Source organism: Onthophagus taurus, chromosome 11 (genome assembly GCF_036711975.1).
Source record: "Onthophagus taurus isolate NC chromosome 11, IU_Otau_3.0, whole genome shotgun sequence".
Taxonomy (NCBI): Eukaryota; Metazoa; Arthropoda; class Insecta; order Coleoptera; family Scarabaeidae; genus Onthophagus; species Onthophagus taurus.
In genome coordinates, this window is record NC_091976.1 from 10,449,567 (window position 1) to 10,466,456 (window position 16,890).

Genomic DNA, 16,890 nt, shown 5'->3' on the forward strand with positions numbered 1-16,890 from the left:
ATTAGTCCCAGAAATAAAAACTATTATATAGACGCAAACACTGTTCTCTCATGGCGTGATAAAACGAAACACGGACTCCATTTGAATGCTTCTGGGAAACGTAAAATCTTTTCACACATTGCAAATCTTATTAATAATGATCATAGTGAGTACCATAAGAAAACTAATGCTGTGATAAATATTGACTGTTTACCCATGCAGACTAGCTCTAAGGAACAAATATTATTAAATAGTAACGAAAATTTTTACAACTACCGGAGACCGTGGAAAGTGGCGTAGACTTGAGGAATGATATAATAAATGTATTTCACCTAAATATCCAGGGCCTTAGGAACAAAATTAGTGAACTTGATGCTTTCCTTTTTGATTTTCCTGTAAATTTTGATGTTTTGTGTGTTTGTGAACATTGGCTCAGAGAGGATGAATTGGAATATGGTATGAACATTGCTGACAAAACCGTTGCATCTTTTTTTAGTCGTTCTGATCATAAATGTGGCGGTGTGTTGATACTAATTAAACGTGAATTTTCCTTCATCCCTCTTTATAACATTAATAAATTATCTGTGGAAAAACATTGTGAGATGACGGGTATACTGTGTAAAAAATTTGACGTAGTGATAATTTGTGTCTATAGATCCCCTTCTGGTGATATTCAGTCATTTTGCGACATTGTAAGCTCGGCATTGACTATGTTACGCCATCAGTTGCGTGTTGTCGTGGCGGGTGACTTTAATGTATGGTTTGGGGGTCGGAGCGCTGACGCGACGATGGTGTGCGACTTGTTTGTGTCACATGGTTTTGTTCCGACAGTGTCCCAGCCTACTAGAATAAATAATTGTATTGACAACATATTTGTTAATTTTTCTACGAATAATTTCAATACTACTGTGATTGAATCAAATTTATCAGATCACAGGGCGCAAAGTGTTAGTATACCGACACATCATGTTAAAGAAATTAAAACCTATAATACAAAACTGCACAGGCCTCTGACACTAAGCGGTAGAATGAACTTTTTTAACATGTTGAATCAATTCGATTGGAAAATTTTGAGTGAGGTTCCTGATAGCGTGAATGATGCATATGGAATGTTTCATAATGTCATTGTGGGGGCTTTTCATGCGTCTTTTCCTCTATGTAAAATAAATTTCAGGTCTTGTGATGACGGCCTCAATTGGTTTAACAACAATTTGAAACAGATAAGGGATATGTATAACTCTTCTTGTGAGCTTTATAGAAAATTTAAAATGGATGACTTACTTCATGCTAGAAATAAACTTAGAATTCAATATAGAAAGGCGATTTCTGATGCAAAAAAGAAGGCTTCGAGTGAAGTTATTAAGCAGAGCAAGAATAAACCAAAAGCAATGTGGAATCTTATTAATAATACTAGGCGTAGTGGTATGAATGATGACACTTCTCATTTAAACCCTAATGAATTAAATAATTTTTTTATTGGCATTGCTGACGAGGTGGTTCGAGGTTTGCCAGATTCAACTGTTTGCGCTATGGACGTTTGTCACACGCTGCCTCCAGAAGGCGTGTACTTTTCGTGTTGTGAAGTTACGCCGATTGAAGTTCGTGATCTGCTTTGCAGTTTAAAATCTAGTAACTCTAAAGACATTTATGGCATTTCTGCAAACTTTGTGAGAAGTAACACCGGCCTATATGTGGCGCCCCTTACACGATTGGTGAATCTTTCCTTTTCATCTGGCGTATTTCCTGACTTATTAAAAATAGCTAATGTAATTCCAATTTATAAAGGCGGAGATAAGAATAACAATGCTAATTTTCGTCCTATAAGTATTCTGCCCACCTTTTCCAAAATATTTGAAAGGGCCCTTTTCAATAGAATCATCGCATACTTGGACCAAAATAATTTATTGCACCCTCATCAGTTTGGCTTTCGTAGGGGTAGGTGCACCTCTGACGCGGTAGTTAAATATGTGAATATCTGTCTTGACAGCTTTGAAAAGCGTGAATACTGTATGTCATTGTTATTGGACTTGTCTCGCGCATTCGATACAGTTTCTCATCCAATTCTTATTGATAAACTTCGCAATGTTTATAATTTTGACGATAAAAGTGTTGCTCTAATCCGATCTTATTTGTCCGGCAGAACGCAACAGGTGACTTGTGGTCAAGCGACATCGGAGAGAGTCAGTTTGACTAGGGGTGTTCCACAGGGTTCTATCCTTGGTCCTCTTTTGTTTTTGATGTTTTTCAATGACTTTCCGTATTATTTTAGGGACATTGACTGTTTATTATATGCTGACGATGCCACATTAATTATCCGAGGCAATGAAGCTGAAGAGGTCATTCAAAGATCAGAATTGGTTCTAAATAGAGCACGTAACTGGTGCATCGCGAATGAGTTGTGTTTGAATGATGGGAAAACAGTCAGAATGATTTTAAGTCAGAGAAATTTTAATTTTACTAATTTTGGTAACCCGTCGTTTGGAAAATTCTTGGGAGTTCACATAACCACTCCAATATTGAAGTTCGATCATCATGTTGACGCTATAAGTAAGAAAATTTCAAAAAACATCTTTTTGCTACGAAACCTTATTGTCAAGGTGGAACTAGAAGTAGTAAAAGCCGCTTACTTCGCGCTTATACAAACCCATATATCTTACGCCATTTTAGCGTGGGGAAACACTCCCGCTAGCAAACGGGTTTTTAACTTACAGCGTAGGGCCCTAAGAGTTGTGGGAGGCCTGGGATACAGTGAGGACTGTCGACACATCTTCGTGCGTTTAGGCGTTCTAACCCTGCCATCTATTTACATATTAAATTGTTTATTGTATGCTCTGAACAATTTCGACGAGCTTTTAAATCATGCTGATGTTCACAAATATGCAACTCGTAATCGTTGTAATGTGTATGTTGATAAGTGTAGATTGAGTATGACGCAACGGGGTCCAACATACATGTGTCAAAAGCTATTTAATAAGTTGCCGTTGAATGTCAGAAGTCTTCCGTTTCTTACTATGAAACGTAAACTGACACATTTCTTGGTTTCGAATGCGTTTTACTCCGTCGATGAATTTTTAAAATGTAATATTGATATTTCTTAGTAGTAAATGTGAACCTGTAAATTGAACTGACGAGTGTAAGAGAACTATCTTATGGCACAATAAAGATTATGATTATGATTATGATTATGATTATGATTAAGAAAAAAAAATATATTTAAATTTGATCACAAATGTAAATGGATTAAAGATAAATTAAATGACTTTAATAAAAGTTAAAAAAAACTAAACGAAACCTACCTCCGATCTTCGAGGCCTTAGTCAGTAAAAAAAAACTGTTTAATTTTCGTTAAAATAATTAACTCCGGAATAACTCCGTAAATTTATATTCCTTCAGGAATTATAAATAAAATGAATATCTTCGTGATGACTTCGCTAACAGCGGATATGCCCAAAATAATCCAAAAGTTAAATCACAAAACTCAAAAATTTTGGCAACAAGTTCACTAGATATGTCTTTCACGACTGACTTGGTAAAAGAAAGAGAATCTCATATTCGGATTTCTTTAAATACCGAATAAAAAAAAATGTGAACTTAACGTCACATCTGGTACCAACAAAATCAAAATATGTTCAGAATAAATTTGTTTATTAAAAATTACTATGTGAAATTTATGAAACTTTAATTTAAAATTCTAATAAAATTAAATAAATGAAATTGAAAAGTAAAAAGAACTGAATTAGAGAAACGTTAGACTAACTAAATTGAATAATTAAAAAAAATAAAATAATCTTATCAGAGACAGCCATTTTTGGAAAGGGTAACTAAAGAAAAATAGGATTCTGCACCGCCGTGAAAATCGTCACTGTAAAAAAAAAGAACATATTCTCTACAAATAAAAAAAACTTTGCATCTCTAAATAGAATTAAATAAAAGAAAGAAAATTGGAAAGGATAAAAAAAAGGAAACAAAAAGGTAACAATCCTTGGTATGAAAAATTGCGTGAGAAAATCATGGCGAAACCGAAAAAATATCCATTATATCGAGTGGAAAACAAGAAAATCTTTAAGAAAGTCAAAAGCAATCATCCGAATCTCTCAGATAACGATTGGAGGTTGATAGGTTCGAAAGGACGATGAAAACCCTTTCAAAGATTGGTCAATTATATACGTGGCCCAAAATGCGATACGACGTTATTAAGTATATTCGTGGATGCGAGACTTGCCAACGATCAAAGCCGGAACAAAAGGCTAAAGCTGGAGAGATGAAAAGTAAAGTGAATGTTACAAAACCATGGCAGATCATCAGTATCGATATTATTGGTCCTTTACCTAGAAGTTCGCGCGGATTTGCATACATACTTGTCGTGTTTGATACCTTTAGCAAGTTTCCTGTGTGTTTTCCCTTACGGCAGGCCACTGCTGCATCTGTGGTCCGGTGTCTGGAAGAGGGTGTTTTTCTAACGTATGGGGTTCCCAAAATAATAATATCCGATAACGGTAATGGGTTAATAGCTGTATTAAAGAACTTAATTACAGAATAAAACGTTATGAAAAGTAGATTATCCTTATCAATGATGATAATGTAGCAATGAAACAAGGAATAAAGTAGAAAATACTAACTTTATAACAAGAAAACATGCAGAAAATAATAAATAAAAAAATGTAATAAAAGTGACGTGAATTATATAATCAAATCGAGTTAAATTAATAACAGTAGTACTAATCAGTAATAAACTTATTTTATTATAAGAAACATCATACAATAACAATGTTTAACGGTTTGAAATTTTTGCTTTTATTTTTTCCATTTTCCTTTGAAAGGCTTTGGATTTTTTTAATTCGTCATATTTTTTATTTAAAAAATTTATTCTAATAAATACAGGTTGCCTTAAAAAAACGTTAATAATACTATGTAATTTTTTATCAAATATAGGTGATATTTTATTAAATAATTATTTTATAACATTTTTGGAGTGATCAATTTCACTTTTTCCCAATATCTTTTGGAATTCATGTTCTAAATCAGTAATAAAGGTTAAAAATTCTTGTGATGGCATTGTAAGCCCGCCAAGTGATAACCGTTCCACCCATGTTGGTAAATAATAATTATGTAATTTTTCATTTCTTTTATAACAGTATGTCCCCGGATAGAGTTACAAAGAAAAAAAAATTATTACTGATTTTTCAAACTTATCTCAGCATAAATAATGCGTTGGATATGTTCAAACCACTAAATCGCACGAACTTTATATTCTAACTATAGAAGTTAACTAATTATTCTCATTTTTATGTAAAAGTTATACTTTTCCTAAATTAAAAATTTTTCAAGTTCAATTTACGATATGTAACCATAGAAACCAATAAAATAAAATAAAAGTTACAACTTATGTTAGTGAAAAATATACGGACAAATCAAATTAAAATATGGCTAATTGAATAAAATATTTTAAATGTAAATTTATGTAATAAAACACTATGTAAGTAATAAATATTATTTATTTGTAAGTGAACAAATCCTCATTCAAACAAATTCCCTTCCAATTCGGCACACATTTGAAGACGAGTTCTAAATTCTTTATAAGTGTTTTGCAAGAGTTTAGAATTTACTTAGTTAATTAATACAATGAAAATGAATTGTTCCGAATAAAATAAAATGTCATTAAATTAGAAGAAAATTGTCTTACTTCTCATTATTTGAAGCACTATCACTGAGTTAAACTTTATATGAGGCGATCTGAAGAAGTTACTTGAGAGAAAAACGAAAATGAAAAGATGCACTTTTGTATTTTGACAGATGTGTTTTTCTTTTTTTTTAATTGAACGAGAGGTAACTAGATATAAATGTATTTTTCAAGACGAATAAAATTATTTGAATTAAAGAATTAATTAACATTTTTAACAATAAGAAGTACGAATTTCCGCCAGTGGTAGAGATTCTATCGCTTTAATTATTCTTAGTTTTAATAGTTCTGCATCATCTTATAATGGTTCACTGTAAACAATTTGTTTCAATCGTCCCCAAAAATAAAAATCCATAATTGTAAGATCAGGACTACGTGCTGGCCATCAAATAGGACCATTTTGTTCAATCCATTTTTGACGAAATTGTAAATTTAACCATTTGGCCCGCAATTATGTGTGAATGGTAAGCTCGGCAACTGTCTTGTCTTCCTCATTTAGTCTCTTTGTCTGCCTCTTTATGGATAATACAGAACCCGTTTCCAAATTTTTTTCATCAGTTTGCGAGCCCCACATGAGATATTCTTGTGTTCGGATATTTTTGCTGGAATTTTTGTATAACTACACGAAAACATGATTTACTAGTACCATAGTACAGTACTAAATAAATTCTCTCTTTCACGGGTAACATTGCATGAAAAGACTTAATCTCACCAACATAAGTTGTAAGTTTTATGGTTTCTATGGTTACATATCATAAATTGAACTTCAATTTTAATTTTCAATTTAGCAAAAAAGGCCAATTTTTACATAAAAATTGGAATAATTAGTTAACTTTTATAGTTAGAGTATAAAATTCATTCGATTTAGAGTTTGAACATATCCGACGCATTATTTATGCTGAGATAAGTTTGAAAAATCAGTAACAAAAATGTTGTATGTATATTCTCCCGAATTTGGAAATGAATGTTTTATTTTTTTTGCTATCCAACCGGCTAAATATTGCAGTCCATCTTCTTCTGATAACAGGGTGTTATTTTCAAGAGATATATTTAATTCCTCATCAATATTTTTGTCTGACAGTGATGACGTTGTTGACTCTTTACCTAAGGCAATTTCTGCACTTCGAAACACAGTCCCTACTAAATATTCTTTTTGAGTTTCTTGGTCTTCAGCATTTGAATAGATCCTAATAAGGCTGAATTACCAAGTACAATTACCCGTATCCTTTCTAAAGCACTCAATGGTGTCGGATGATCATTCAAAGCACCCCAACTTCTTATTTGTCCAAAGAAGTTTTCTAACACGTCTTGATTTACTCTATGTGTTAAGATGTATTGGATATTATATCGACTTTTCATGTCCTTATGAAAATTCCGTTTTGAAATGTCTGCAACACTCTTTCATTTTTACATTTCAATTCCGACATGACATAGTGCATAGAATCCAATATTTGATTTTGACGATCTACCTCTTTACCATAGCCACTTTTTAATATAATTGAATTGCATGGTGTATGTGAAATCATGACATCAAACCAGTCATTTACTAAAGTTATAAATTCACTTAACACCAATGCGTTGTATTCGGTTGAATAGTAACGTTTTGGAAAATAGGAAAAGTAATGGTTTGGTAAATGTGGACTGTCTGCAAAGAAATAGATGTTGTTTCTAATGCACGGTTGACTGATATAAGTGTTTGTGTGATTAATCTGTAAATCCCTCTATAAGCCTACATTTGATGAGCCACAGTCTGAAACACAAGTGACTACTTCATATCATGAAAACGCTCAAAAAATGTATTTAAGTGTTGTACATTAGTAAATCATGTATTTGTGGGTTTAGTTAACCCAGCGTAAGATAAATGTGTCACCCACGACGGTATATAGTTATGAGATAGTAATAGTTATGATCTTCCTTTAATTTATAAGTGTAATCACCTAACCTATAATACCTATCTCTATATTTTTTGGCTAAATAGCTAGCTATATATTCAAGCGAGTCTTTACTTTATTATTCATTTTATCAGCCACATCCAAATCTGAATTCTCTGATCTTAAAGAAATAGAAGAATCACTTGTTAGAGTGCTTTCTGCCGAAAAGCAGTCATCCGTGATTTTAATTTTCATTTTTTTTAGTATAGAAGACACAACATACTCTTCTTGACCACGATCTACAGTATTGGTAGCGGCCTGTAAAACACCGGGATTCTTTCCAAGTATAGTTGCCCTTATTCTATACAGGGTGTCCGCTGAGGTATCCGAGAAACTTCGTATATGAATTCTATGATCAATTTTAAGCATAAATGATTCTAATCACTTTTCTCGAATTCCAAACGGTTGTTGAGTTATCGAGATTTGAAGTTACCAGTTCGTATGGATAGATACTAAACAGTAAATAACATGTTGCTAGGTAATTGAATAATTAGCCATTTAATTGATATTAGAATAAAATTGTTGACATTCAGGTCATTAATTGTCATCAATGTCATCATTGTTATCAATTGTGCTAAAATCATGCCTGCAACTTATCCACATGAAGATGGATATTGCAACGGTAGTACCACCGCCTCAGTTAGGGAATATCAACGACGATACCCAAACCGCCGTCTTCCAGACGAGCAAACCTTCGGTAGAGTCTTTACAACTCTTCGATTAAGAGGTGCGTTCCCTAAATCGACTTGTGAAAGAGAAATTAGGCGAAGAAACAATGTTGCAGAAGTGCTTGATGCTGTTGATAATGATGATGGTACTAGTATGCGAAGAATTTCTGTACTTACTGGACAAGCTAGGACGGCTGTGCATGACACTTTGCGGGAAAACGGACTGCATCCCAACCAATCATTACCAACCAGTATCAACAACTTCTTCCCGAGGATCTTCCCCAAAGAGTTCGCCTTTGTGAATGGTGGAGAAATCATCTGGATACTCTTTCAAGAACTCTTTTTTTGTGACGAAGCTAGATTTACCAGAGATGGAATCAACAATTTTCATAACGAACATGTGTGGAGATTCGAAAACTCTCATGTTATTCGAGAAACCCATTTCCAGAATAGATTCTCCGTAAACGTTTGGGCTGGAATAATTAGTGATGTTGTTATTGGACCGCATTTTTTCGACGGAAATTTGAACAGCGAAATGTACCAGGCTTTTTTGGAGAACGATCTACCTCTATTACTTGAGGACATTCCTATTCAAATTAGAAGAACAATGTTCTTTTTACATGACGGTGCTCCCGCCCATTATGCAAAAATTGTCACGAATTTCCTCAATGAACAGTATCCAAATCGATGGATAGGTCGTGGTGGTCCTATTGCTTGGCCACAGCGATCGCCGGATCTCACCTCACTAGATTTTTTCATGTGGGGACATGTGAAGACACTTACGTATTCAACGGGAAAGCCTAATAGTAGTGACTAACTAGCGTTTCGAGAGGTAAAAAACAATATGGAGAACTACAACTGAAAACGAGAGCTCCGACAAAGGATTTATGCATTGCACAAGGCGGTGGTCACATTGAGCAGCTTTAATAATTGCAGTGTCATTAAGCTTTTATTACAATAAATCGCAATTTTTCCATAGGCAACCTAGCAATGTGTTGTACTGTTTAGCATGCTATTCATATGATCTGTCAACTTCAAACCTCGATATCTCAACAACCGGTTGGATTTCGAGAAAATGAATAGAATCATTTGTGCTTAAAATTAATTATAGAATTCATATACAAAGTTTCTCGGATACCTCAGCGGACACCCTGTATAATGCATTTAAAGACGATGGATGGTCGTCTGAACCACCTTTACTTCTCAGTTGACAGAAGAAATTCTCTAATGCATCCTGGTTTAGTGTATAAGTACAAGTATACTGTATATTATTATTATTTTCTTTTAATTTTTGAAACAATTCTTTCAAAGAAATAATTGGAATGATTATTGCTTTCTGGAAGGTTTGCAAAGACTTCTTCCCTAATGGTATAATATTTCCCATTAAATATTTCATCCTATCAAGTATTTCATTTTGAGTTACTATATCAGTACCATAAGCATTTTTACTTGGTACTTTATCAGTTTCAATATAACTGTTAAATATATCGAACCAATAGTTAACTATGTCAATAAATTCTGCCAAATTATCCACAAGCTCTTGAGATGACCCAGGTGACAACAACTCACAAACCATTTTAACATTTTGGCGCTTTGCTTTAATACACTCAACATGTTTTGATGACAATTTAAAACAAACATTTAACTCTTGGTTTGTTAAATTTACTAGATCTATTAATGGCTGTTTACTTATGATGGAATTGTTAAATGAGAAACCGGTATCTAATAACCAATTCCTTATTAATTTTAATAAGTGGCGTGCATCCGCAAACATATAAATGTTGTCATTTGTTGTAGGGTGTTTGAAACTGGTATTATCTGTTGTAATACCCAATTCTTTCACAAGCACATATTACTTGCTCCACAATCACTTGTACATACAAGCAACAATTGTATAACTTAAATTGTGCAATGCAGTTATAATATCAAACAGGATCACTTTGGTCATTTTTTGATCTAATCCTATATACCGTATTTTCTCGAATGTAATCTGCACCTTTTTTACAAATTTTATATGCTCTAAAATCAAATGCGTATTACAATCGGGTGCGGATTAGATTCGCAGTCGTATAGTTGCAATTTGGAAAATAGTAAAATAATATCACATTATAACAATAACACTTTATTAAGGGTTTTAGAACGATATTTACATATCGTATCATTTTCTTCCCATATTACGTCATCTTCGGATCAATACGGATCAATTCGGATTATACAAAACTTCTTAAATGATGTTATAATATTGCTTTCAGGGATCGTTTTCCATGTCGCCCACACTCACTGAGCAAGTTCAGAAGCTCGTTTAATTGCTCCCGATTTTGTTAATTCTCGAGTTTGTTAATATACATATACATACCGGTTGTAGTATGGATGTCATTCCACCAGGTATTATTATTATGACAAGAAATCTAAACCAAGGGCAATCAGTCTATGATTAATTAATATCCTTATTTAATAATCCTTCTGGTCTACGACTCCATACTTGTCTTAACCATTCCATCATCAGCTTTTCCATTATCCATCCTTTTTGTTGTGGCCTAACTAACGATAAGACGTCATTCGGGAAGTCTGTCAGATTTCAGACTGGTTTTTTTCTCAATCAATGTTATGCGCAATTTTTCGCAACCACTCGTTTATAAAGAAATTTCCCACACACCTGTTCTTTCCAGTGCATTCACAGTTTGAGACAAATTGAAATTTTCTTGAAAATCATTAGGAGCTTTTGGGAAATTGTAGTTCTGCGCGTCAAGGATACCACCATTCGGCGCATAAATCCCACAGTCCAACCTTTGCTAGTATTAAAAACTTTTTAGTCCCTCCTTTCGTTTTTCTTGAGAGAACTAGAAACTGCCTCGTCAATTTCATGAAATCGTCTCTTCTTTGGCCCGGTAAATTTTATGCACGATGCCTCACAGTCTGCAAAAGCTGCCTTATCTTTCCGCAACAGCCGCAACGTTAGTCTCATTAACAGCAAAAATTGTACCAGCTTTTCGATTTTCTTAACGCTAACTCTTAATAACATCTCTTTAAACTTCGCTGTATAGAAGAACCTCTTCGATTTTTGCAACTTTTTTTTATAATAACGCTATTATATGTATAATTAAGTACACACCACGTTCGAGCTACTACGAGGGCAGTATATGAACTGAATTCGTGCTAGACATTACTATTTATTTTTAAAATTATATTTATTTTCCAATTTTTTCTGGCTTGGCAAATTTAAAGTCTAGTCTAATAAAAACTCGTCGTAAGCAAGGTTTCTTTAGGTGCATCAGCGTCAGTCAACGGAAAAAATATATATTTATGGTTAACAACAAGCATCGCATCGTTTTGGTGTTGTCGAATTACTCAAAGAAAGATGCGGATTACATTCGCAAACAAAAATTTTTTAGCACTATGAATTTTTAAAATCTGGTGTAACGGTTCCGTTCGAGGTTATTGAATTTCCTTGTGATTTGTCTGTAATTGTTAGAAGTCGGGGAATTATATACCATTTTGTTTATTTACCTTGTTATAATTTTTGTTTTTTTGTTACAGCAAGCCGAACTTGGAAACACTTGAAAATCCTTTCCTTTTCATCACTTTTCTTAAATCCTTTCCTTTCGCTCATTTTAAACGCCTTTTTCTTTTTCATTACCTTCATTACAATCACACAATAAATCTTAACCTTAAAACTTTTCTTTTTCTCTTCTTCATTACTATCATGAATTTTGTTTACATTTTTAAGTTCGGACTGTCAATAATAGAGGGAGGGAGTGATTTTGAATTCTTGGCATCGCGCGATTTTATAACGAGTTTTTTTGGTTAAAATCTTGGGAAATGAATACCCGTGCGCGATTTTACTCTTCCTCTTTTGAAACCAGCCTTTGTAGTGTTTGGATGGTTAACAAGAATTTTAAGTCGACATTTTGGTATAATTCTGTGTAGAATTTTGGATCGATTTATATCCGTATTTATCGGGATCTGAGTTAATTAATCCTTTAATTTTTCGTTTGGAAATTATTCAACGATTACGGTTTCACCGGATTTATTGCACATTTTTACAAAGATTATTCATTTTGCTGGTTAAAACCTCATACCACCTTGAGGTAGGTTTTTCTTTTTACATTTTCTTTAATTTTAGCTTAATACTAACTTAAACCTAAATTCATTTAAACTCCTTTCACACTACATAAAATCATCCATTCCTACATTCTTGCCTAATTATCTATTTACATTTTTCTTTCTTTTTTTACACGCTAGCTTTTTTTTTCCTTGGAGCCTTATTCCTTATATAAGTGCTTGGGAAATCTCCCATCCTGGAAACAAGTACTACCTGGAATAAAGAAGTAAATTAGAATCTACATAACCCAAGTTTCCTGTACTTACCATCGAACAAGTGTTTCCAAAGGAGGTTTGCTGGATTTTGTTGCTGTATCTACGTATAATTGTTGTCACCGTGAAGTCATCAACCTTCGTTCAAAAGAGTTTGGAATAAAGGTCAGAATTTTCCTTTTTATACAAAAAGAATATCAGTGTGGTTAGATACTTTTGTATTTTTTTATAAAGTAAGATTTTCTTTTGTACTTACCATTTAATTTTTTTGTTAACTTCACTGGTTCATTTTGTTCATTTCACTTTAAACCAGTTCTTTATTATTATTATCTCATTTTAATTGTCAATTAATTTTTTTGTAAAGTTATCGGATTTATTAGGGGTGTTATTAATTTCGGTATTGATTTCGATTTTGTTTTCTTTTCCGTTCGCCTGATCGAGCGCTCGGGTCAATCGGGGACGTGTCGCGATCATTATTTAGATTTGTTTTAATTTTGTTTTATTCAGTTCATTATTATTTTCTTTCTCTTTTACCCCCCTAATTATTCGGGATTTTTTTTTTCGAACAATTTCCGTTATTTTATTTACTACTTATATACTTTATATTTTGTTTTACCATATTTTTTTTTCCTTAATAAATTTGTTTTTATATGGTATATGATTCCGCGATTTCTTTGTGTTTTGTTATATGTTGGTGTTGTCGAACCTTTTCCCTTCCAGCCTTCTTCGCAGTTAGAGCGATCTGTAACTGAAACTGCGTGGCGCCTTATAAATTCAAACCCACCCCATCTTCACTGGGAAGCCGAGGTGTTGCAGATCTGTATTTTTTTTAAAAGGGGTTCGATTGTGTTGTTGTCGTTTTGTTGAAAAGTCGCCACAAATTTTTGCGGATTAGATTCGAGTGCGGTTAAGATTCGAGAAAATACGGTATATTGGCTGATTCCAACTTGAAAATAATCCTCTAGCTAAAACAACTTGCATCTGCCTATAGGGTCCCACAATTTTATCTCTAGCTTTATCATATTCATATACCGTTTTTACTTTAACTTCATCAAACAATAATACTGTATGTTTTTCAAATATATTTAATTTTTTCCAGCTAAGTTCATGAAACTTAAAACATCACTTAGTATACCTTCATTAATTTTTATTTTTGCTGCATATCTTCGCAAACAAGAAATTACAGGAAGTGGATAATTTAAATCTGTTCTTAAATATGTATAACTTTTGCGACTATAATAACACAAAGTAAACGCATTCGATATTTCTGTTTGGGTCCAATTAATACGTTCTTTCCTTTTTAATATTAAATCCACTTGGTTGGATGTTAAAAATGATTTTAATATTGATTTAACTTTAAGGGATATTGCGCTTTTTGTGAAACATCGGCTTTTATAATATGTTAATGATTTTTGAAGATTTTTTATTTTAGTTTGGTACATCAATAATTTATGTTCAAGTTTCTTATTTCCCCCCAAAATTACAGAATATTTAACCTCGTAATCGACAAATTCATGTTGTGGCTCTTTTCTGTGCATAATTGCACATTCGTCCATGTTCACTTGATTCTCATCATCTAAACAAAGTGATGGCACAGCAGTCTTTTTTAAAATCTTTCGTAAGGGAAGTGCTAAACGAAAGAAAATCAATTACTGGAATCGATTTTAATCAATTTCAACCAATACTTAATAATTCATTTCTCAGATCCTTATTATAATCTGCTTCACTAGAGTGATCCGAACAAACCTGCCAAGTGCGGAAATTGCATTGACCAGTTCTTGCAACTTTTGTTGCCCATAATTTTTGCATTTCCGGATCCCATGGAAATTGTGATATATTATTGATTTTACTGCCTTCTTAGTTTTAGTACTATTGTTATTACAGGTAGAAACAGCACATGTCCGGCCCGGTACTATATGTAAAATATTAATATAGATTCTGAATAAAAATTCTGGGGATATTCTTCCAGAAAAAAGGCATTTTTAAGATTGTTTTACCGGAAATAAAATAGTAACAGTATTTAAAAAAAATAACATAGATGTACAAGCCTTTTTTTGGAAGAATATCCCCCGAATAAAACAAAACACGTTGTTGAAAAATATAAAAATTGTTTTTCAAAAAAATTTTACTAATAACATTAATCTAGATATCAGATCGTCAAGTACCTCGAAGGTACTTCTAATTATTGAAGATGTACACTAATTTTTCGTTTATTTGTTTTATTTTGTATGTAAATTTAATTTACGGTACTAATTCGAGGTAATTGACGATCTCGGATATCTAGATTAATGTTATTGATTAATTTTTATTAATAAACAATTTTTACAAATAAATTTTACGTCATCGTAAAGAGAAAAGTAATCTCTATCAAATGAGCCTAACGAAAGGGTATATTGCCATTTAAAAAAATCAAGTGTTATTATGGCAAATACAATATTAAACAACTTTTGTATAAAATGTTTTTTATAAAGTCAACATTTACCGAGATATACAGGCTGTACAAAAAGTATGGAATAATGGTTCTACAGCCTAAACTTCAACTTATATTAAAAAAAATTTTAAATAAAAGTTACTTGAGACTATTTCCCGCATATCTTGGTGTAGAAATAAAATAAAAATGATGACGGCAGTTTGAGTTATGACATGGTGAGTGTGTTTTTTAAATGGAACATCCTGTATATTTTAAGGCTTTTGGATTCCTTTTGACAAGGTGTTTCAAAATGCCATAAGGTTTTATTGCTTTAAACTGCATAGTTTTCGAGATATTGAAACTTTTATTTAAAAAGATTTGACGTTGCGACAAACAAATTATGGCGTCATTATGGGATTGTTATGTGTGTTACTGTGGTAACGGAGATAGTTTCCGCCCGAATTTTAAGTTGATTTCGAAAAGGCCTTACTTGTATATATTATATAAATAAGAACATGGGTGGTTACTACATTTAATTGTAACAAATAATAATTAAACAATGAAATTTCATAACGAACAATAAAAAAAAATAAAACAAAAACGGTAACAATATTAAATTAAATGTTCAAAATGTTGTCCATTAGCAGCAAGGCAATGGCCTAAACGATCACTAAAAGCTCTAATTGTATTTCTTAAATGATCGGGCAGTATTTGAGCTACTTCGTACCGTATTCGCCGTTCTAATTCGGCTAAATTGTTAGGACGCTTTTTATATACCTTGCTCTTTAGGTGACCCCATAAGAAAAAGTCGTATGGTGTCAAGTCTGGAGAGCGTGGTAGTCATTCTACTGGACCCCTACGGCCTATCCCAAGATTCAAAAATACTTTATCTAAAAGCCTGCGTACATTTAGTTGATAGTGAGGTGGTGCCCCATCTTGTTGAAACCAGAGATTGTTTTCGTTCGGAAAAAGGTCTCTACAGGTCGGAATTATTTGTTCCTGCAGTAATTCCAGATAACGATGGCCAGTCAGGTTTTCATAGATTACAAACGGGCCGATAATTCGATCTCTACAAATACCTGCCCACAAATTTATTTTCTGCGGCGTTTACGTATGAGTTTCTATTACCCAGCGGGGGTTCTCAGCAGACCAGTATCGACAATTGTGTCTATTTACTTTTCCATTCAAATAAAATGTGGCTTCGTCAGAAAATATTATCTTGTTAATGAAGTTTAGATCATCGTTAATTCGCCTCATCATTTCTTCACAAAATTGTACACGTCTATCAAAATCATTTTCTGATAACTCTTGCAGTAAAGCTGGTTTATAGGGATGTTGTTTCTCCTTTTTCAAAATGTTTTGAATAGATCCTGTAGTGACATCGAAATTTAAGGCTAGTTGACGAATCGAGGTATGTGGATTATCTATTATTTCTTCTAACACACCTTGCCTCATATCTTCATTTGTTGCAACATTCGGCCGACCGCATTTTGGAATATCCTTTACATGACCCGTCTCCTTAAAACGTTTTAGAGTTTTACTAACAACCGATTGACTAATTGGTTGTCGATTTGGATATGTTTCATTAAATAAAACACATACTTCATGTTGCGTTCTCATACGATCTTCAAGACCAAACATTGTTAAAATAATAATTCGTTCTGTTTCCGTTAAGTGTACCATTTTTCTAGTAGATATTTAACTAATAATGCTAGCAACTCTACTTTGTTTAAACTGTCTCCGTTACCATGGCAACGCACATAACAATCATATCGTCACGTCATTGCCTGCTCCAGAAATGTGTAGTTTAGTAATTTTTATACAAGCGTATGTAATGTTCAATAGTAACAATAACTGGAATAACTAAGAATATCTCCGTGTCCTAAACCCATGTTCTTATTTATTTAA

At 33.0% G+C, this 16,890-nt stretch overlaps 1 protein-coding gene and 2 long non-coding RNA genes across 3 annotated transcripts in view; all 3 read right to left on the reverse strand.

The window, feature by feature from the left end:
* The window catches only part of LOC139431697 (uncharacterized), a 193,526-nt gene extending 178,888 nt beyond the window's left edge, over positions 1–14,638 (reverse strand). Inside the window, exons 1-2 of the long non-coding RNA XR_011641752.1 lie at positions 14,258–14,638; positions 13,708–14,202 (exon numbers count right to left, since the gene is read on the reverse strand). This is a non-coding gene — a long non-coding RNA (uncharacterized lncRNA). The remainder of the gene's footprint in view (positions 1–13,707; positions 14,203–14,257) is intronic.
* On the reverse strand, positions 12,502–13,555 carry LOC139431695 (uncharacterized). Its single transcript, XR_011641750.1, has 3 exons — positions 12,829–13,555; positions 12,627–12,749; positions 12,502–12,573 (listed from the first exon to the last, which is right to left on the reverse strand). It is a non-coding gene; the product is annotated as an uncharacterized lncRNA (long non-coding RNA).
* A 1,451-nt stretch (positions 14,639–16,089) lies between the features above and the next one.
* Positions 16,090–16,665, reverse strand: LOC139432081 (uncharacterized). The gene has a single exon (XM_071200419.1). It carries the CDS (start codon positions 16,663–16,665, stop codon positions 16,090–16,092), a length of 576 nt encoding a protein of 191 aa, XP_071056520.1.
* Between the last annotated feature and the right edge of the window lie 225 nt (positions 16,666–16,890).

Coding starts and splice junctions, on each gene's coding strand:
- LOC139432081 (XM_071200419.1), bottom strand. CDS start 16,665: ATGGTACACTTAACGGAAACAGAACGAATTATTATTTTAACAATGTTT.